The sequence below is a fragment of the Equus quagga genome, chromosome 3 (assembly GCF_021613505.1).
Source record: "Equus quagga isolate Etosha38 chromosome 3, UCLA_HA_Equagga_1.0, whole genome shotgun sequence".
Taxonomy (NCBI): domain Eukaryota; kingdom Metazoa; phylum Chordata; class Mammalia; order Perissodactyla; family Equidae; genus Equus; species Equus quagga.
Window position 1 is genome coordinate 154,861,034 of NC_060269.1, and position 23,175 is coordinate 154,884,208.

The window sequence follows — 23,175 nt, forward strand, 5'->3', positions numbered from 1 at the left end:
CTGGGGCATCCCTGGACGGCACGAGGGGGTCAGAGGAAAGCTGGGGCGTCCCTGGATGGCACGAGGGGGTCAGAGGAGGAAGGCCCCCCCCCACGCCCACGAGGCACGCACGTGCTCATCTCGTACACTGAGGTGTGTTGGAACCTACCACTCTGGAGTTTCAATCTTCTTTCCAGGATGTAATACATATTCAGCTATACATTCTGCAGCTATGTTGCCAGATACGTATAATTTTAAATTTGTTACAGCTTCTTGACTAATTAAACCATTTATCATTATAAAGTGACTTTCTACCTCTCATAGTACTTTTTTCCTTAAAATCAATGTTGTTCTAAATTAATGCAGCTGGACAGAAATGTTCCATTCCTGCCCTGTCCAAAACAGCAGCCACGCTTCATCACTTGAAGTGGCCACAGCAACTGAGGAACTGAATTCTTAATTTTACTTCATTTAAATGTCACTGGTCACACAGGGCTAGTGGCTACGCACTGGACAGCGCAGGCCCAGAACTGTCTTCTTTCAGCACTTTCCACTATTTTCTGTCCTGCTGTCAAGAAGTCAGCTGTCAGGCAGTTACCGCTTCTTTAGAAGTGGTGTCCTTCCTCTAGCTGCTTTTCAAGTTTTTCTGGCTGTGATCCCTTCAGTTTCACTATGTGAAAACCCTACAAAGGCTTATTTTTGTTTACCCCTTAGGGCTCTGAACTGGTGATTTCCATCAGCTCTGAAAACTTCTCGGTCATTCTCCTCACACCATGCCTACTCCTGCCCACCTCTCCTTCCGGACTCTGGCTGATGTCTCCTGCTCTCTTCCATGCTTTCATCTTTTTACCTCTCTGTGCTGCATTCTAGATAATTTCTTCAGAACTACCTCCCAGTTCACTAATTCTCTCTCTACCTTTGTCTGATTAAGTGTTAAAATGTTTGTTATAAGCAACATTTGAGTTTTTCACTTCAGTTATCATATTTTTCATTTCTTCAAGTTTTATTTGGTTCTTTTTAAACTCTGAATCACTTTTTATACTTCCTGTTTCCTACAGATATTTTTCAGCTGTTGTGTATCCTTTAAACTCAGGAAAGCACAGTATCTGACCTTTTCTATACCTGAAGTCTGCGCAGATCTTTCTGTTGTGTCTGTTGTGCCTTGTGCACCTGGCTGTCTCTGCCCCTGCTGGGGACTGCACTTGAATAATGTGACGCTCAGACTGGGGTTTCCTCCACACCAGAGAACTGTGCCTACTCTGTCAGGCACCTGGAGGCACCACCTGCCGGAGCACTTACACCAGGCTGAAGGTGAGGGCACTGGCTCACCCAGGAGTGCTGAACCCCACTCCAGTGCTCTGTCTGGGGAGTCTGCTCCTGGGGCCCCCTCCCCAAGGGGTAGTGCTATAGGTCCCGCCATCAGGCCCCTCTCCACTGCCCTGGGGTCAGTGGCAGCATGGCCCTCGCAGGGCTCCCGTGTGTGGGGCAGCTGAGGCTCTCACCTCCTCTCCTCTCTGATCCCTGCCCTCCAATTCTGGTGACTCCCTTCTGTCTCATGAGCTCTTTGATACATTCAACCAGATGTTTTAAAATATCTTATCACACTTTTTGGGTTGTTCTCAGTGGCATCTTAGTCCAAATGCCCTACCTTTCCCAGACAAAGAAACCCTATGTGCTGTTTTGAGGTGAAATTCTCAAAATGATAAATCAATCTCCTACGCCTCCTGGCCTCCCTGGCCTGGGCTTGGGACGCTTTGGAGCCAGAACAAGCAGCCCTGCAGGAAGAGGAACGTGGGACTGGAAGCCGGCCTGCTGGCCCGACAGAGGCTCAGGTGCACAGACAGCACAGAAGGGGGACGCCTCTCCCACACTTCTGCCATGGCAGCCCGCCTCTCTACCTCAGGACTTCCTGGCCCCAGGCGTGGCCCAGCTCCCACAGAAGACGGCCCCTTTCCAGCACAAACTGGGCACGTGGGGAGGCTGGGCCGGCAGCAGACCCAGAAGCAGCACTGACCTTCCTTTTGAGGACACTGAGCTTCTCCACCACGCCATCCAGCAGGCTGACCACCGAGTCCACGGCAGGGCAGCTGCTCAGGGTCTTCTCCAGCTCGGCCACCACCATGGTCACGTGGCTCGTCTCACGGTCAATGTTCTTCTGAGCAGCTCGGAAGCGTTTATTCAGTGTTTCATAGGGCACCTGGAGAGAAAGGGGCTGCTGAGATCCACCCCATCAAGTGCCTGCACCGTGTGGGACTGCCGCTCCTTCATCGCACTTTTTGAGGCAAAAGTCTGGGGCTTCTAGTTCTCTAAAAATGTGTCAACTCTAAAATTTGACTCAGACCCACAAAAGGTCTGTGTGAATGGAGGGTCATTCAGGTTCCCGGACAAGGGGACTAAGGCAAAGACGCACGCTGTCCCCAAATCTACAGATACAGTGCAGCCTCTGTGCCTTCCAAAAAACCTTCAAGTGTATGTTGACAAAATAATCCCCAAGTTCATCCAGAACAACAAACAGTTAAGGAAAGGACCACAAAGGAGAGCAGTACCAGGGCTTTAAGTGACCAGATGGGAAAACCCACGGTGAAGCTGTGAGGAGCGGGGTGCTGCAGGGGCGGGACGTGAGAAGACGGGTGGGCACCAGGGCGAGGACGCAGAGAGCGGCACTCAGCTGGACCAGGGCTGCAGAGAGTGAGGGCAGCAACTCACGTGAGAGAGATTACAAGTTCGTCTAACTAAGCTCAGTGAGGGAACACTTGCGTTCCCCCAGGCAGATAGGCAACCTGTTCCCTCCACATGCGTGAAAGTAAGAAACCCACGAAGAACTGTGGCAAGTCCTGGTCACTCTTCCGCCTTCTGGACAGAACTGCTGCTGACACCCTCCTTGGCCCTTCTGTGCTCCAGTGTTCATGGCGACACGACCCAGCTGTGGACCCAGCACTGCCCCCTTGGGGATGCTACGGAAACCCGCTGAAGACGAGGATCCCCCCCCACCATGGAGGCCGCTCACTCAGCACACTGCACTGGGGCAGCAGCTCCCTGCAGGAACCTGCGAGGCTGTCATAGACCAGGCCCAAGGGCACACTTGCGTCCTCAGCCATGCCTGGTGGTGACAGGAAGGACCCACTCCCAGGGGGCACTGCCGGCTCCACCAACACTCGCAGGGCACCAACTGCGTGCCAGGCACAGTGATCGGCAGGGAGGAGACCCAGGCCTGGCTCGGAGCCTGGGCTTCCTGGGGGCAGAGACACCGGGGTGACAGCAGGGACAGGAAGGGCCTGGCCCCGGCCAAGGAGGGGCCACCACAGCAGGACTCTCCCCCAAGACCTGGCAAGGCCGGCACTGTCCTTGCTCCAGCTGCCACTCCCACCCACACCTCGGGTCTTATCGGCCCAAGGGGCCGAACGCCAGTAGACAAGCCCTGTCTGCCACACAGGGAGGCCTCAGCTCCTGGCAGCCACCACGCCAGGACTGAGGCTGATGAACAGGGAATCTCGCACTGTTTAAGGGGCAGGGAGCTCTCAAACCACAATACAGCTAGGAAATTGGACACAGCAGGAGATGGCCTGATGAAGGGCAGCGCCAGGAACTGCCTTCAGCACCAGCCCAGAACCACTGTGGCGACAGGGAGCAGCGCGGGCTCTCCCGGCACGAGGTGACGGCAGCGGCTGCAAGTGATGAGCACCCATTATCAGTTCCCGTGCCCCACGAGCCAGCCTGCCCAGAGCCGTGCAGCTGGCCAGCGTGCTCTGCAGGACCCTCCATCACCCCACTCAGCCCACCCTCACGGATGCTTCCTCCTGAGGATTTGGTATTTCTTGTAAAAAAATGGGGGAGGGAGTCTTTCTTCCTGTCTCCACTGGGTGAGGAAGTCACACTGCAGACAGCCCTCTCCCAGACTGCACTCAGTGCAGGGCCTGGCCCAGCGGAGGTTCTAAACAGACATCGAGTCAATGACCAAAGGAAGGAAGTGCCAACAGCACCAGAGCCCCAGTAGAACGCTCTGGAGGCCCCCAGCTCTGCTCTGCCATGGCCCCTGGCGCCTTCCCTGGCATAGGGCTCCCACAGTCGACTCCATCTGAGTGTGTCCCGCCACGAGATGGAATTTCTGGAGTTACGTATGACTTAGTCTTTCCTACCACCACACCAGGGTCCAGTGTACCCACAATGAAGTGACAGGGCTATCCTCAACAGGGAGAGACAGAGCATGCACAACACCCATGTTTCCAAACTGCCACCAGGGAAAGGCGTCTGCAGGTGTCCTCAGCTGCACTGCGGCCCATGCCCCACCAGGTCCATCCTGACTTCATGCCCCCAAGGGCCTTCCCTCACGGTCAGCTCCGTGGTGCGTGGGCAAAGGAAGCCGCGAGTAGATGGCTGGCTGCAGGGACAGATCCCTGTCCTCCACAGGGAAGCCTTAGTTTGCCAAACGCACCTCCAAATAAAACAATACATGTGGCAAACAGACCTGAGCACGTGCGCCCGCTAGACCCCTCCTGGACGAGACGCGGGCAGCTTCTAGAGGAAGAGGCTAGAATCGGGGTTGGTGGCATGCTTAATGACAACTGCATACTCCCTTTCAGAATCGGGGGCTGTTTTTTAAATCCAAGTGTAGACATTAATTTTACTGCTTTGAAAGAGTAAGAGCTCTGAGCTCCGGTTCCAGGACCAAGAACTGGTTCACCAGCTCTGCCCTGACCGACAGGAAGGCCTCCCAGCACGGGGGCACCCCCAGTGCCCCATGGAGACCCCAGGGGCCAGGACTGAAGATCACGCAGGAGTGCGGAAGGCCTGGGAAGGCCCAGCTCCACCACCATCCTCCTCTCCCACCACGGTGGACCCAAGGCCTCAGGAGCCACCACCTGCCCCCGGGGCCCTGCAAACTGTGTGCAAGGATAGTCATGTGCCTCCAATGTGACCAGGACTGACACTTTCATGAAGCACAACCAAGCAGAATTACGAAATAATGAGCTGAAACAAATCCCACGATGCACAATAAACAAAAGATCTAAAGTTTTACTATCACATTCAGGCATTAAAACTAAATTTCAATAAATATAATCAAAACAACCCTAACACAGTAAAAGACACAAAGGCACACGCTGTCAGCTGCAGCACCAGGTGATCACGATGCTCCTGCTCCACACCGAGGAGTAGCTTGCGAGAGCCCCTTTCCACACCCTCGCACCCGCCGTCCTCCCTGCTCCTCAGCACCACGGCCGCCCAGCAATGGGAGAGCCTGCTCCTCGTGGTTAACTGACCCAGTCTTACCAGACCACAGCACGGGGACATGTGGGGGGACATGTCTCAGCCACCCTGCCTTCTGCTCTGTCACCTGAACAGAGAGCTCGCCCCACAGAGCCAGCAGGAACGCAAGGGGACATTCCAAAGCAGCCTCCACAGGCTGGGGACAGCCACTTCTAACTTTAAGGAAGCAGGTGATGCTACAATGCTCATCCTCACTCCATCATCAGTATCCAGTCCCAACAATTCACACTGGAAGGTGACAGTCCAATTTAATTACTTTACGTTTTGATAAAAGGAATCAACTCTGATCTGGTGCACTTCTGGGGAGCAGTTAACAAAGCCAGAGCACAGAGTTGCTGACAGGCTTGCAGGTCCCCTGTGCTCTTCTACCACATGGCCTGCAACACACGGCCCTGGGGTGTCGCAGCACCATCAATGCTCCAACAGCTGCACACACTCACTGTCACCTGACGCCAGCCCGGCGCCTCCACCCGACTCTGGCCTCCAAACAGCCCTGACCAGCGCTTCCTGCTGCCACTCCTCCCACGCAAGGACCCTCAGGGCCCATGTCCACACACAGGCTCCTCAGGGCTGTGCTTCCAGGCCTCCACCTTCTGCTGCTCGCACCTCCATCTGTCCCATGCCCCTACGAGTCTGTCCCGGGCCCCCCCCCAGCCTGTCCCGCCCCCCCCACCAGCCTGTCCCATCCTCCCCACTGGTCTGTCCCGTCCTCCCCACCAGCCTGTCCCGTCCTCCCCACCGGCCTGTCCCGTCCCCCCTACTGGTCTGTCCTGTCCTCCCCACCGGTCTGTCCTGTCCTCCCCACCAGTCTGTCCCGTGCCCTGGCCAGTCTGTCCCGTGCCCTGGCCAGTCTGTCCCGGACACCCCACCAGTCTGTCCCAGGCCCCCCACCAGTCTGTCCTGTCCTCCCCATCAGTCTGTCCCGGACCCCCCACCAGTCTGTCCCATGCTCCCCACCAGTCTGGCCTGCACCTGGAGCTTGGGATGTGGTTCAGGGTCACAGGAGCGAGCAGTACCCCTCCCCACTGCAGGAGTTCCTAGCATTTCCATCCCGTGTGCTCTGGTGTGTGGCTGCTGGGCCAAGTGGCAGTGTCCCATGCCAGTTTCTGTCCCGAGGACACTGGGTGGCTGCCTGGGAAGCTCCTCAGCCTTCTGCCCACGGGGTACCCAACCCGGGTCCTTGCCTCTCCTGCCTCTCTCCACTGTCCCCTGCTGCTCAGTCACCAACAGCTCCTTCCCAGCTCCTTCTTAAAGGGTTTTTGCCAAATGAAGAAATGGAATTTCAGAAATGCTGAAGATTCTAAACCAAGCCAAACTGCCCTCAAGAACGAGGGCAAAATGACACTTTCAGCTCTGCCGGGACTCCAAGGTCAGCCCCACAAACCCTCTCTGGGAGGAAATTACTCAGCAAGAGTCCTCAGTGAAACACAAATAACAGCACCAAGAGGGAAGATAGCATGAGATGCAAGAAACGGCAGTGAAGAAAGCAAGCAATAAAAGATAAGGTCAGGCCAAAAAAATATGTAGTTAGCCTAAAAGAAAAAAAAGGCATAGCCTAATAAATGGAGATAACATGACTATAAACTTAACAGACTTCGGAAGAATTCCAAAAAAAGAGACAAATATTAAAAATATACCCCTAAAAGCACAGGCACAAAGGCAAACGTAGACAAATGGGGCTACAGCAAACCCACAAGCTTCTGCACAGCAAAGGAACCGCCCAAAGAGTGGAGAGGCCCCAGGAGCCGCAGGAGGGACTCGCAAACCGCACAAGTGATGAGGGTGAATGTCCAGAAAGTATAAAGAACTCTGATAACTCAACAACAGCAGCAAGTCATCTGATCAAAAACTGGGCAGGGCATAGAACAGACATTTCCACATTTCATACGTCAACATGTATATGCGAAGATGCTCAGCATCACTCACCATCAGGGAAATGCAAATCAAATCCACCATGAGACACTCTTCACACCCAGGAGGACGGCTACTATCCAAAACAGAAACAAGTGCTGGCGAGGACATGCGGAAACTCGAACCCTGTGCACTGCTGGTGGGAATGGAAAATGGTGCAGCTGCTGTGGAAAACGGTATGTAGGTTCCTCAAAAAATTAATGTGATCCACCAATCCCAGTTCTGGGTATACACTCAAAAGAATTGAAAACAAGATCTCAGAGACATTTTCACACCCATGTTCACTGCAGCGCTATTCACAACAGCTAAAACGTGGAAGCAACCTAAATGTCCAGTGATGGATGAATGGATAAAGAAAATGTGGTCCATCCATACAATGGAATATTATTCAGCCTTAAAAAGGAAGGAAATTCTGACACCTGCTACAACATGGATGAACCTTGAAGACAGGAGGCTAATGAAATAAGTCAGAGACAAGAAGACAATTACTGCGCGATTCCACTTATACGAGGCATGTAAAGTAGTCAAACTCTCAGAAACAGAAAGAATGGTGGTTGCCAGGGGCTGGGGGAGGGGAGGATGGGGAGCTCTTATTCAACGGCACAACGGACTGAATGTGTCTCCCTGTAATTCATATGGTGAAATACTAACCTCCAATGTGATAGTACTTGGAGATGGGGCCTTTGGGAGGTAATTAAGTCAGGACGGTTGAGCCCTCATAAACAGGCATAATGCCCTTAAAAGGGACCCAGAGAGCTCTCATTCTCCTTCCATCATGTGAGAACAGAGAGAGAAGTCAGCAGTCTGTAACCTGGAAGAGGGCCTCGCCAAAGCCCGACCAGGTGGGCACCCTGATCTTAGACTTCCCCCCTCTAGAACTTTGAGAAACATATTTCTGTTGTTTGCAAGCAGTAATAGTAATTTGTTCTAGCAGCCTGAACTAGCTAAGGAACATGCGTATAGTGTTTCAGCCATGCAAGATGAAAAAGTTCTAGAGACCTGTTGCACAATAATGTTCATGTAGTTAACAGTCCTGTACACTTAAAATGACTAAGACAGTCAATTTTATGTTATGTGTTTTTTACCACAATAAAAAAAATATTCCTAATGACTTTGATAATATATGGACAATGGTGTCCGATCTCAAGACTTACTATAAAGCAACAGCAGTCAAGACAGAGCGGCACTCGCCTCGGAATGCACAGAGACGGATGGAGGGTGGAGAACCCAGAAGCAGAACCACAGGCACGGTCCACTATTCCCAACAGGGAGGTCAGGGCGGAAAGGACTGTCTCTGCAACAATGGTGCCAGGACTGGGCACCTACAGGGGAAAAGGATGGACCTCACGCAATCTGCAAAAATCCCCTGGAAATGGATTATAGATCTAAACATAAAAGCTAAAACTGTAAAATTTCCAGATAGAAACAGAGAGAAAATCTTCACAACCTTGATGCAGGCAAAGATTTCTTATAAGGATACAGAATGCACTAACTATAAAAGAAAAATTGATAAATTAAACCTTATCACAACTAAAATATCTGCTCTTTGAATGACAATTTAGGAATAAAGACAATTTCAGGTTAAGCCGCGGACTGGGAGAAAACATTCACAGTGCACAAACCTGACAAAGGATTCGTATCCAGGCCATACTTAGAACACTTACAACTCAAGACCAAGAAGACAAACAGCCCCATTTTAAAAACAGGCAAAAGCTTTTAACAGAAAGTCACAAAAGGAGATATACACAAGGCTTAATCAGAGAAATGCAAATTAAAGCCACAATGGGATGTGTGAGGGTCAATTTAATGTGTCAACCAGACTGGGCTACATGGTGTCCAGACACTTGGCAAAACCTGATTCTGGATGTGTCTCGAGGAGATCAGCATTTGAAGGGCAGAGTGCGTCAGCAGACTGTTCCCAGTGTGCGGGCTACATCCAATCCACGAAGACCCAACAGAACGAAAGGCTGAGTGAGAGGAAACTCCTGCGCAACTGCAGGCCGGCTTTCAAACGGGAGCCACACCATCGCCTCTCCTGGGTGTCCAGCTTGCTGATGGCAGATCTTGGGATTTCTCAGCCTCCATAAACCCATAAATTCTTCAGGATCTATCTCAAACTCTCTCCCTCCCTCCCCCTCCTCTCTCCCTCTCTATTTCTCCCCTCCTGGTTCTGTTTCTCTAGAGAACCCTGACTGATACAGGATGCTACTGCACGCCAAGAACAGTTCAAGGTGAACAGGCTCCCACCACGCGTTGGCCAGGCTGAGCTCACCTGGCCTCTGTCACCGGCAGTGGGAAGAGTGATCCTCTGGAAAAGAGTTTGGCCGTTTCTTACAAAGGTAAAGATACATCTACCATACCACTCAGAAATTTCAATCCCAAGAGAAACAAACACATAATATCCACAAAGAGACTTGTACAAAAATGCTCACAGCAGTTCTATTCATAATAGCCCAAGACTGGAGCCAACTCAGGCGTTCATCCATGGAGATGGTAAACAAACTGTGGTGTACCCATCCAGTGAGACCTGACTCAGCCATCCAGACGGATGGACCACTGATGTGGGACCACAGCACAGTGAACCTCAAGACAGGCAGAGTGACAGAAGTGAGACACAGAGCACCTGTGAGGGTCTCCATGCAGCGTTCTCACACGGGCAGCCCAGTCAGAGCAGTGGCTCTCCACTGCAGTGACTATTCTCCAGGGGACACTTAGCCACATCTGGAGACATTTTTGATTTGTCACAACTGAGGTGTGCCTGTGAACTTATCAAACCACAAGAGGAAACTAAATGGAACAAATAAAACCTTATCAATCCACCAGAAAGGAAACAAAAAAAAAAAGACAAAAGCATAGGAAATAGAGAACAAAATAAGATGGTGAGGATAAGTCCACAATATTAGTCATCACTGTAAATCTGCAGGGCTATGGAAAGACAAACATTAGAACAAGGGTTTTTTTTTTTAAACACCTCTCAGAAACAGAATGAGTAGACAGACAAAAAAATAAATGAAAGGATAAAGCCACAGAGCAGTGCTGTCCAACAGAACTATCACGAGCCACACGTGCCTACAACCTTAAATTGTCTAATACCCAAAGACAGATGGAATTTATTTTAGTATATTTTATTTAACCCAACACATCCCAAACATTTTCACTTGAACACACAATCAACACAAACACAGTCGTCCCTCAGTATCCATGTGGGACTGGTTCCAGAAACCTCTGCCAGTACTGAAGTCCCTTACGTGAAATGGTGCAGTGCAACGAATACAGCTGGCCCTCCTCGGCCATGGTTTCACGTCCACAGATCCAACCAACCTTGGATGGATCCCCAGTTGGTTGAATTCATGGATGCGAAATGCGCAGATATAGAGGGCCGACTAATTATTAGATATTTTACATTCTGTTTTTCTTGGTATGAACACCAAGGTGCATTTTACACTTTGAGCACGTATCAATATGGACCAGCAACAATGTAGGTGCTCAACAGCCACACAGGGCTCAGGGCTGCTGTAATGGATGGTGCGGCTACAGAAATCATATCGTGAGGTCTGGGGAAACTTGGACCTCACACACTGCCGGGGCGGGGGGTGGCAGCAGGGAGGGGATTTGACAGTAGCTATCAAACTGCACAGGGCCTTCCGATCCTGCTATTCCACTTCTACGGATGGATCCTAAAAACTAACTGCACATGCGTGGACCCGCCTAGCACTGTGCATGAGTGCTCTTTCAGTGTTTATTAAGTTGAATCATACACAAATGCTGATATGTCATTGTTTTTTATTTTACTAATTTTTAAATTGAAGTATAATTCAGATACCATAAAATTTCCCCTTTTAAAGAGTACAGTTTAGGGGCCAGCCCCGTGGCCGAGTGTTTAAGCTCGCGTGCTCCACTTCGGCGGCCCAGGGTTTCACCAGTTCAGATCCTGAGCATGGACACGGCACCACTCATCAAGCCATGCTGAGGCAGTGTCCCACATGCCACAGCTAGAAATATACAACTATGTACCGGGGGGCTTTGGGGAGAAAAAGGAAAAATAAAATCTTTAAAAATTATAATAATAAGAGTACAACTTAGTGGTTTCTAGTATAAACACAAGGTCATGCAATCATCACCACTATCTACTTCAAGAACATTTTCATCAACCCAAAAGGAAACCCCTTACTTATTGAAGTCCTCCCCATAGCAAGGCAACCAACCACTAAGCTACTTTCTTTCTGTAGGGATCTGTCCATTCTGGACATTTCACATGAATGGAATTGTACATCATGTGGCCTTTTGTGTCTGGCATATTTTACTCAGCATAATGTTTTCAAGGTTCATCCATGATGCAGCATGTACTCCATTCCTTTTCATGGCTGAACAGCACTCCTTTATATCAATATACCACATTTGTCTATACATTCATAAGTTGATGGACGTTTTGACTGCTCCCACTTCCTAGCTATTACGAATAAGGCTATGAACATTCCTGTACTGGTTTTCGTGTGGACGTGTCTTCATTTCTCTTGGGGCTGTATCTAGGAGTGGAATTGGTGGGCCATGTGGTAACTCTACATTTAACTTTCGAAGTGCTGCCAGACTGTTCTCCACAGGGCTTCACATCTCACGCCCCTCAGCTGTATGCGAGGATTTGTTTCCCCTTATCCTCATCCAGCACTTGTTCAAGTCCATCTTTCTGACTACAGTCATTCCAGTGGGTATAAAGTCGTATCTCATTGTGGTTTTGATTCAAATTTTACTAACAACTAAGGATGTTGAGCATCTTCTCATAGACTTATATGCTCATACACATATGCCATTTGTATGTCTTCTTTGGAAAAGTCTATTTGAATCATTCACTCATTTTAATTGGGTTATTTATCTTTTTATTGTTGAACTGTAAGACTTCTTTATATATTCCGGACACTAGATCCTTATCAGATATGATTTGCAAATATTTTCTCCCCATTCTGAGTAGTCTTTTCACTTTCTTGATAGTGTCTTTTGAAGCACAAGCTTTTCACTTTAATGAAATCCAATTTATTGATTTTATTTTGGTTTCTCGTGCTTGACATCTATGAAACCACTACCTAATCATGAAGATGTACACCTTTGTTTTTAGCTAAACTATTTTTAGCTCTTACATTTAGGTCTTTGAACCATTTTGTGTTAACTTTTGCATATGGTGTGAGGTAGGGGTCCAACTTCATTCTTTTGCATGTGGACATTCAGTTGTCTCAGAATGATTTATTAAAAAGACTTTTCCTTCCCTATTGAATTGTTTTGAGATCCCTGTTGAAAATTTTGTATGGGTTTATGTCTGGACTCCCAATTCTATCCCAGTGACCTATTTTTCTATCCTTCCACCAGTTCCATGGTCTTGATTGCTATAGCCAGTAATCAAGTACTGTAGTTTATAACACGTTTTGAAACCAGGAAATGTGAGCCCTACAACTTGTTCTTTTTCAGGATTGTTATGGGCTGAATGATTGGGTTCCCCAATATTCTTATGCTGAAGCCCTAATCCCCAACGTGATGGTCTTTGGAGGTGGAGCCTTTGGGGTATAATTAGTTTTCGATGAGGTCATGAGCATGGGGCCTCCAAAATGGGATTAGCGTCCTTATAAGAAGAGGAAAAGACCAGTACACCCTTTCTTTCATGTGAGAATACAGTAAGAAGGAGAGGCCCTCACCAGGAATCAAATCTGCTGGCACCCTGATCTCAGCCTTCTTGTCTCCAGAACTGTGAGAAATATATGTGTCTTTTTTTAAGCCATTCAAGTCTATGGTATTTTGTTATAGAGGCCTGGGCCAACTCAGATAATTGTTTTGGGTCCCTTGCATTTCTATATGAATTTTAGAAATGGCTTGACAATTTCTATAAAAGAGTCAGCTAGGATTTTGATATGGATTGTGTTGAATCTGTAGATCAATTTGAGGAGTGCTGTTATCTTTACAGTAAGTCCTATTCCTAAGTATTTTATTATTTTTGGTGCGACTATAAATAAAATTTTTTTCTTAATTTCCTTTTTGACTGTTCATTTCTAAGATATAGAAATACAATTTATTTTTATATCTGATCTTGTAACCTGCAACCTTGCTAAACTAGTTTACTAGTTCTAACAGGTTTGGGGGGGGGGGTGGTGTATGTGTGTGGATTCCTTAGGATTTTCCATATACAAGATTATTTCATCTGCAAATAGTTTTACTTCTTCCTTTCCAATCTGAACGCCTGTTACTTCCTTTTCATGCCCAACTTCCCTGATTAGAGCCTCCAGGACAATGCTGAATGGCAGTGGTGACAGTGGGCATCCTTGTCTGATCCTGGGAAAGTTTCAGTCTTTCTCCAGGAAGCATGAGGTCAGCTGTGTTTTTTCCATAGATGCCCTTTATTAGGTTGAGGAGGTTCTCTTCTCTTCCTAGTTTGCTGAGTATTTTTATCACGAAAGGGTGCTGGATTTTGTCAAGTGCTTCTTTCTGTGTCTACTGAGATGATCAGGTGGGTTTTGTGCTTTATACCATCAACATGGTGTAGTATGCTGAGTTTCACTTGTTGAACCAACCTTGCATTCCTGGGGTAAACCGCACTTAGTCACGGTACATACTCCTTTTTATATGTTGTCAGATTCAGTTTTCTAGCATCCTGTTGAGGATTTTAGCACCTATATTCATTCATAAGGAATACTGATCTGTAGTTTCTTGTGATATCTTTGTCTGGTTTTGCTATCAGGGTAACACTAATCTCACAGAATGAACTGGGAAATCTGCCTTCCTCTCCTTTTTTGGGAAGAGTTTGTGAAGGATGAGTGTTAATTCTTCTGTAAACATTTAATAGAATTCACCAGTGAGGTCATCTGGTCCTGGGCTCTTCTTTACGGGAAGTGTTTTGAATCTCTACATGTTACAGGCCCATTCAGCCATCACTTTTTAACCCACAAAATGGCAATTTTTATGGTTCAACTCAACACATTTCTCCTTCTCCCCATTTTCTGTCTGTGCTTGTTCCCCAACACTCCACAAGGAAGACAGGTCTCAGGACTTTCTCATCAATTTGAATTAGCTCTTTATGGCTCATATGTGGTGGATTTTAAAAAGTTTGTTATCTGCTTTTAAATTCTGTTTTTATTTTATCTGACTATATCAAACATTTAAATTTGTATTAATCAAATCTACTCAAGTTTTCCTTGGTAATTTGTTGCATTACAGCTTTTAAGACCAGAGGATTTCTCCATTTAGTTAGCTGATGTTAAATTTTATTTCCTCCAGTATATCTTTCCCCTTCAGTGATTCACAAAAAGTAATCCTTCCTGTTTTCATAACTGCAACAGAATCTGGCAAACACCCTAAGTGGACACTTGTATGCAACATCTGTACTTTCATCCACTCTACAGCAACCCTCCCACACTCTGTCATGCATTTCTTCAAACCTTCTCCACTGTTTGCTGTGGGTTTTCTGACAGCATTTGCTGACAAAGAAATGCATTTTAGTTTGTCATCATGTTTTCAGCCATTTTTACCAGCACAGGAAGGAAGTATTTCCCCAATGGCATGAGGCTTTTTATCTTTCACAACTAAGAAACCTCAGAAGAGGTTTCTAAATATTTGTCAAAAAGCTAAAAACATCTTCTCAAATGTTGGGTTGAGCCCTAAATGGCAGTATACATCCCTCTACTCCTGGAGAGCTGTCTCATGCTGTGGTGTATGGCATGGGACTGGCTCACAAATCATAGTGGCTTCATGCTATCCTGAGCTGACCTCCGCAAGCAGAGCATACACCCTGAGGGAGGCTCACCAAGGACAGGAGTGGTTTGAATGCCCTATTTTAAGCAGGCTTCTTGAAAAATGACATTTTTCTAGGGGGTGTAATGAGATAAGACTTTTCACTTCACACAGTGGCGGACAAAGCTGGAGGTGGGAAGAGCACTGTCGGCACCTCTGCGCTCTCCTCCCGGTGCTTGCACAATCATCTCATCTCATCTGCAATCGGCTGGTTACTTACACAAATCTTTTCAAGCCACTGGACCATTTTAGAAAGGGCAGCAGACGTAAAACAACTGAAGCTGCAATCCTGAGTCAGCTGTGCACACACAATGCAGCATGGCGCCAGCCGCTGGAGCGAGCGTGATGGGGAGCACAGGGCACACTCTGCACAGCGAGCGCCCTCACCCCCCGTGACGGCTCATCGACCAAACACAACAAACCAACCATGAGCGGGCACCAGTGTCGATCTGTATGCATAACACCAGCAAAACCTGCTTTCTCACTTTTCAGACAAATTACATAAACAGAAGCCAGCAGTTTTGCAACAAGTTTGTTACTTTAGGAGTTTCATACCCAACTCTGGTGTCTAGCCAGGTCCAGCCCTTCTTGGTGCCTCCTTTATTTTAAGTAAGAGATATCTGGTCAAGCACACAAAGAAGTCAGATGCTATCTTTAAAGTTGTCATTTGTATTTTCCAACAGAAACATGATACTCTGCTGAGCCCAGTCTTCCTTCAGGTCCTCACTAAGAAACCAACGCTGTGTCTCCTTCAGTGTCCACGGCATCGCCTGGTCAGATTAATCCTGATATTGTATTTCTGTTGCTAGGTTCTCCTGAATGGGTATTTTCCCATTACATGCTTTAACGGGTTATTGCTGTTATACAGAAAAGTGACTGATTTTTGTGCACTTATCATGTACCCAGTTATTACGTTGATCTTTCTCATGAATTGTGATCATTTTCTAGTTAGTTTGTGTTTTCTGGGTACATAAACATGTTACGTCTCATCCATTCTAATAGTTACATTTACCTCTATTTCAATTCTTACTGTTTTGAACAGAACTGCCAAAATAGTATTTAATGGTTCATTTGTCAACTGAAGAACTATCTCTTCTCTGCCCTCCACAGAGCTTATAATCGCCATGGTTAGAAACAGACAAAGAAGCAAAATACAGTATGTCAGATGCCAGGAACAGCAAAGGAGAAAAACAGAGCAGAAGAGGGAGATGGTGGGGCTCCCAGTGTAAATCAGGTGATCTCACTGAAAAGGTGATACCTGAGCAAAAATCAGAGACGGTGAGAAAACGAGCCACATGGACATCTGCTCAGAAAGGATTCTGGGCAGAGCACACAAGTGCAAAGGCTCTGAGATCCCCTCTGCTGGGAGGCTATTGTGGCTAAGTGCCCAAGGGGAGTAGGGGGCGGAGGGGGAGGGCAGAAGGAGGAGGAGGAGTGGCTGAGAGCTTGGGAGGAACCATGTGAGGGTGGCATCCTGGGAGCCAAACAGAACCGTGTTTCCAGGAGGAGGGGTGATCAGTGGTGCATGCCGTGAGAGGTGGTGACAGTACCGAGAGACACCATGGGGGACTTGAGCAGCACCATGGGGTCACACGGAGGCCCCGGCCAGAGCACTGCCAGGGAGCAATGGGGCAAACCCAGACACGAAGCCACTCAAGAGACCAGGAGGCAGCTGGTGTGCAGATGGGGGTCCCTGCAGGTGTCGTCCACTTGTCAACTAGAAGGTAACAGCATGTTTACATCCTCAGATCATGGACAGGGCGGTCCGCACATCCTCAGATCATGGACAGGGCGGTCCCGCACATCCTCAGACCATGGACAGGGCGGTCCCGCACATCCTCAGATCATGGACAGGGCGGTCCCACACATCCTCAGATCATGGACAGGGCAGTCCCGCACACGAATAGAGAGTTGCAGATAACTCCCCACAAGGACAGGGACTCAGTGAGTGCAGGCCAGTGTTGAAACTGTCAGTCACTTCTCCACGGAAGAGAGGGCAGGGAGCTGAAGCTGTACTGTGCAGGGGAGGAGAATATGCCAACCCAAAATATGCCATTTTGGCATATTGATTATTTTGAATTAAAATTACTTAAGAAACAGCCAGTATAAGAAGGAGACTCTGACCCTCCTTTGTCCCCCTAAAAGCAGGAAATAAATCTGCCAGGTGAGAGAGATCCTTCCTGACGGCCGAGAAGGCTGTGTAAACAAAACCTGTTACTTCCTCACTAATTTACTACCTCAAGCCCAAACCTCTTTGCCTTGTCAATTCTTCACAATTCATTGTTTTTCTGTCTAAAACGTCTAAAACTTGCCTGCTTTGGTCACTTCTTTGAGTCTTGTATTTTTACGGGCTCCTGTCCATATGAAATTAAATTTATTTTTCTCCTGTTAATCTGTCTTATGCCAATTTAATTATTAAGCCAGCCAAAGAACCCAGGAGGAAGAAGGGAAAAGCCTTCTGCCCCTACAAGCGCAAGGGCATGTGGGCTGGAGGAGAGGATGAGAAGGAGAGTCAGAGGCTGCCACACCCGAGGGCCAAGTGGGCCTGGGCAGAGTGTGACGGACAAAAGGGAGAGCAAACGTCTAAGGAATTCTCCAGCCACACAGAGGGGGCGCCCACTCGGCCAACTCTTTGCTGTGCCTCCTGCAAGCCAGGCGCTCCTACAGGTGCTGGGGGTGCAGCACAGTCACACACAGCCCTCCTGAAGGAGCCGATGTTCTGACAGGCATCTGACAGAAACAATGCAGACAGATGGAGCCAGACGGTGATCAAGTGATAAAGAGAACCAAACAGGAAAAGGGACAGCGCAGCAGGAACCACAAACCCCAGCCCCATCCAGGACCAGGGCAGCCACAGGCCAGCAACAGGTGGCTTGTTAAGGTCCCTTTGAAGCCAGAAAGGGCTAACCCCCAAGCTCTGGTCTCTGAATTCAGATAAATGCAGAACAGCACTTCAGGAGGCCCCACAAAGGGAGCCGGCACGTTCCCCATCCTCGCTGCCCCTGCCGCGACGCCTGGAGCCACAGCAGCCAATGTAGACAAGGAAGGGCTCATAGAAAGATCTGGGAAACGTGGGAGACAAGAGCATCGCTGGGCTTTGACTGAGCCCTGAGCGGTGGCAGGAAGATGCCGTGTCACCAGAGATGGGCTGGCTGGGAGCCGAGGAGCAGGTCTGGGCAGGGCAGGCCAAGAGCAGGTGCTGCTGAGTTTCACACGTCCGGTTTCCACGCACCTCCCCAACATGTGAAGAGACCCAGGAGACGGCTACCTAGTAAGGTGGGAGTTGGGGAAGAGACCTGGCTCGAGGTGGGAATGTGGAGATGTAAGCAGAGACCTCCCCAGAGCGAGCTGGTGACGGGAAGACTGAAAAGATCCCCACACTGGAAGACGCAGAGGAAACAGCAAAGGAGAGTGAGGAGAATGGAGAGAACAGCGCCCTGGAGGCCAAGTGAAGGAGCGATCACCTGGGGACTGGACACGTTAGCAACATCACATTGACGGTGACCTCTATGACTGCATTTTGGTGAAGTACAGCAAAAATCCGGACTCACAGACCATGAAGAACAACACAGGAGGTGGGGGCAGAGCAAAGCAGCAGCAGCTGGAGAAGGACACAGGCCAGGGAGGGGTCTGGTTTGAGATGGCGCAATTAGAGCCAGGTGCACACTGACAGAACCCAGTGGAAAGGGGGAAACTGAGGGAGGAGAGAGAACCAAGTGCTGGAGCTGCCGGCAAGAAGGGGAGGGCTCCGAGCACCAGCTGAAGGTCAAGGGGCAGCTGACCCACAGGATGGGCACAGGTGCAGTGAGTTTGGGGCTGTCGTGACAGGAAAGTGGGCAAGGAGGCGGGGCCCCAGGCGGCTGTGCGCTTGGAGAGAAGGCTGGAGAGGGTGCGTCTGAGAGCACCACATGGGAGCACGCGGGGTCCACGGCCAGCGAGACCATCAGCACAGCTGGGTTCCCCATTCAGTCGCATTCAGCTGAATGGTTCAGCTATTCAACTATTTAGTTACATTTAGTTATCAGCTATTAGTTTGTAGTCATTGAAACAGTAGATAGTTCTTCTTTTCAGAAACTTTTCAAAATAATGGTCCCCAGGTATAAAGATTCTAAAACAACGTACAGCTGACAACAGCCAAGAGTCACCCCTGCAGGAAATGTGCCCCGCCCCGTTCACGTCAGCACACACACCCCTCCCCTAAAGCCCAAGGAGGATGCCATGTCACCGAGCTTGAAGTGCACACACTGCTGGCCTCCTCTCTTCTCTGGTGCCCACTGGTCTTCCCAGCTTGCTTCCCATTCCTCCTGACCTGCACCCACAGTCCACTCGCTGGCCCAGGCACTCAGCGGCCCTGCCATCAGAACCTCTTTGCATGGCTGTGAGAATACCCTGAACCACACTGCTCCAACGGGACTGTGCCCACGATGCTAGGGTCTGCCAAGACTTCAACACAGCCCACGAAGCTTCTCCCCAAAATACAGTTCCCCCAGTCACGCACTAAAGCCACTGCATCCACCCCTGTGGGTCCCCACCCCTCCCACACTCGTCTTGACTTTATCACAGTCAGTAAAGGCTCTGAAATGTTTGTGTTCACTTGTTGAAGGCCTCCCTCCCACCAAGTGTAGCTGCACCAGGCAGGGACCTTCCTTGTCTTGTTCTTCGCGACATCCCAGCGCCTCCAGCAGCACCCACACAAGGTTCTCAAAGAGCTGCCGAGGGAGCGTGTACTGAAGGAGCGCGTGGGCACCAGTGTCTGGACCTCAGCTTTGTGGCCGGCGCCACGCCCTCTCTGTGCCTCATTACTGCGTACTGTCAAACGGAGGCACCAACAGCACCTGCCCTCTAGGGATGCTCTGAGGATTCTAAGAGAGCAGATGGGATGCGCTCAGCTACCACAGTCACTACAGACCCTGAAGCTAGGGGTCCGAAAAGTGTGTGTGTGTGTGTGTGTGTGTGTGTCTGTGTGCGCACGCGCGTGTGCACAGCGGGCCACACAGCTCCCTGCCAGCTGCTGTTACCACATGCCCAGGGCTGGAGTGAGCACAGCCTCTAACTCAGCCCATCTGTCACAGAGAACTGGGTATCAGAAAGCCCTTTCCTCTCTGACTTGAAATTTGTTTAAAATACTAATAATACTTAAAAACACAAACAGCCTGCAGCTAGCAGGGAACCCAGTCTCACACCGGTCTGTGCCTATCCAGGAAGGCCCAGGCAAGAGGTCAGCCACACTCCAGCACCAAGAGGACACACCAGCCAAAGGGGCTCGTTTGCATGTCAGATATACAACGAATGGTGTGAAAGACAGAAAGAGAGAAGGCTGGGTGGATGCACATGGTGGGCATGGCTCTCCTGAAAAGGAGGTGTTTCAACTGTGCTCCAGATGTGGCAGTATTCTGGAAGGCCACAGGCAGCACGAGGCTCCTGCAGGGTACAGCAGACAGTGCTCTGAGGGGCCGACAGGCTGAGCCTGGGAAGACGGAGGGCACTGAGAGTTAAGTGCCCACGGGCCAGAGGACCGGTGTCTTCAATGTAATATAGTTGTCCTCTGAGGGAGGGACTGGTTCACTCTGTAAGTCAAAAAAGCTAAAGTAAAAAGAAGTTAAGATCCAGCCTACGGCCACCAACGAGGACCAGCACACCTGGGATCAAGACACAGCACGCACTTGTCTGTCTATCAGTGTTTCTTACTTGAGAACAAGATCCCCCAAACCCAGCCAAGACCAAGTCTGGAAAACTACACTGAAAGTTTTAACTTCAGGCATATAATTGGCACCCAAACTTTCTAGGACAAGGACAAACCCAGGCTTTGCAACTGCAGGGCAGTACCTGCTCAACAAGACTGTCACCAAGCTCAAGGCCAAAAGTGTAAACATTCTTGTAGAGAATGGACAGACGCAGGAGAATATGCCTGTAGACTCAGCTCCACAGCCCGCCTCAGGTGAGGAGGAGAGGACAGCTGCGAGGGGCACTGAGCTGGGTGGAGCGGGGGACGCCCCGGCTGAGCGAGCACGAAGGTGGGCCCAGATGAGACCAAGGAGAGGAGTCAGCGTCCAGAGCCAGGACTCCTGGTGACCAATGCCAGGCCCCTTCCGCTGGGCTGTGCAGGCTCCCTCCTGATTTGGAGCTGGGCGGGCAGTGAGGAGAGGGGCCGGGTTGGAGCACGCTGGCAGCAGCACCTCAGGGCCGCTCCACTCCTCCCACCTCACCAGGAAGCAAGAGCAGATGGGCTCGCCAGGTACCCAAGGCTGTGAGGAACCCGCACACCGGGAACTGCCAATCCTCCCGAGCGAGGACTCCCCAGCACGTCTGAGGAGGACCTGCCGTCAGGAAAGCAGTGGGGGTTCGGTCCAGCACACACCCGCTGATGACCCGGTAGGAGAACTCGCCCTCAACTGCAGAAGCACAGCACGCGCCGTGGGCTCTTCAGCGTTCTGATCCTCTACTAACAACGCTTCCGAATCAAGGAGCCCTGTCCCCCTGTGCGACTTCCTCATCATCCACTAGGAATTACTCCTGAAAACCTCCAGGAAAAAAAGTGAACTCAGCAGTGACTCAGGTGTCAACAGAATAGAGGAATTCTTACATGGGATCTACACCATCTGCAGAGAAAATGGTGGAAGGAGCTTCTCCAACTGCAAAACTTCTGCTTTAAAATCATTCTAAAAAAGAAGTAAAACTTCTGGCAAAAAAAATCTGGCAAGCTCACTTGAAGTGACATCCTAATACTTCTTTACCTGACGAGCACCTGCATAGCTGTTTTCATCAAAGGCTATTTAATAACTCTGGAACGCAAATCACATTCGTGGTCATGAAACGACAGAGGAGGACTTGAAAGAGAAACACTTTCCCGTCTGATGTTGCCCACAGTCACCAGCCAGGACAAAAAGACGAACCCCACAGTTCTGATGTCTGAACCTTCTTGTCTGTCAGTTTAAACGACAGGCCTGAGGTGGGCTGAGTGAGACAAAAGGCCAGCAGTTAACAATCCCCTCAGTGCCTCTTTTTTTGCGGGCAGCAGGGGTAAACACCAAAGCAGGTGAAGCTTAGTTGGGGGAGCTTCAGGCAGCAGGGTACCACGGCCTCTCTGGGCTGCAGGGTCTTCACAGAGTTGAGTCTAAAAACACCAACCACCTACATCTTGAAGGGGTCTGGCAAACAGGAGTCTGAACATGGAGGCAGCGCCCCCCTCCCCTCCCTTCGTTAGTGAGGCGCTGCACACTGCTCAAACGCTGGTTAACAGCAACAGAGCCTGCTGCTGCCGTCCTGGGAAGACCACACAGCAGGGCAGTCTGACTCCAAAGGGCACCTCCTAATGGGTGCCAGCACTGTTCTCAGCAATACGGAGTCCCTCATTTCACCCTGAGGTGACACAGGTGCTATCGTTACCTACGTTTGACAGGAGGAAACGATCTCAGAGCCGTTACACAAAGGGGGCAGGATTCAAACCCCCGCAGGCTGGCTCAGAGCTCGCAGCAACCCAGCCACTCTGCACCCACCACCACCTGTCACCACCGAGGTGGACTGGGACGCTGGGGTCCTCGGGAGGAGAGCAAAGCTGCCCAGGCCCCAAGAAAGGACCCAGAATCAGGAGTGCTCAGCCACGGCTCTCCTGGGAACGTTATGACCTTGATCTTTAAGGAATTTATTCCCAGGCGTTTCATTCTAGTCAATCACCGTCAAACCCTCCACTGACCAGAGAAGGAGCAAGTCAGGCCCTTCTACCAGGAACGCCAATTTCATCCTAATGGAATGCGCCTTGGCCAAATGACCGTCCAAGGTCATACAACCGGCAACCGAGTGGCAAGGGCGGTATTTCAGGTTTGGTGACGCCCGCAACCCGGGTTCCCCTTAGGTCGCTAGGTCTGTGCTCGCAGCTTCCCTAATGAGTGACTGGCAACCAGCACACCACCATCTTCTGCACCAAGCTTCCGGAAAGACAGCTGGACACCCGGGCCGGGCGCCCGCGACCCCGCACCCCGGGACCCCGGCCTCCACCCCGGCCCGGGTCACCAGCCCGCCCACCGCCGGGCTGTCCTAGGGGCGGCTCATTCTCTGCCGAGGACCCAGGCGCCGCAGTCGGGCTCCGGCGGCGAAGCGGGGCGCTGGGCGGACGCACTCCCCGCCCTGCCTGCGAGGCCCTCGCAGGCCGGGCGGGGCAGGGACGGCCACACGCCGCACGCGCCCGGCCCGCGGGCCCCGGCGCCCCAGCCCCCGGGCAGCCTCCAGTCACCGGGACCCCGCCGCCCCGGGAGC

The 23,175-nt window shown here is 50.2% G+C and overlaps 1 protein-coding gene across 1 annotated transcript in view; it reads right to left on the bottom strand.

The window, feature by feature from the left end:
- The window catches only part of MAEA (macrophage erythroblast attacher, E3 ubiquitin ligase), a 39,840-nt gene that overhangs the window by 16,115 nt on the left and 550 nt on the right, over nucleotides 1-23,175 (bottom strand). Inside the window, exon 2 of the mRNA XM_046656534.1 lies at nucleotides 1,994-2,176. Coding sequence (XP_046512490.1) covers nucleotides 1,994-2,176 — 183 coding nt within the window. The remainder of the gene's footprint in view (nucleotides 1-1,993; nucleotides 2,177-23,175) is intronic.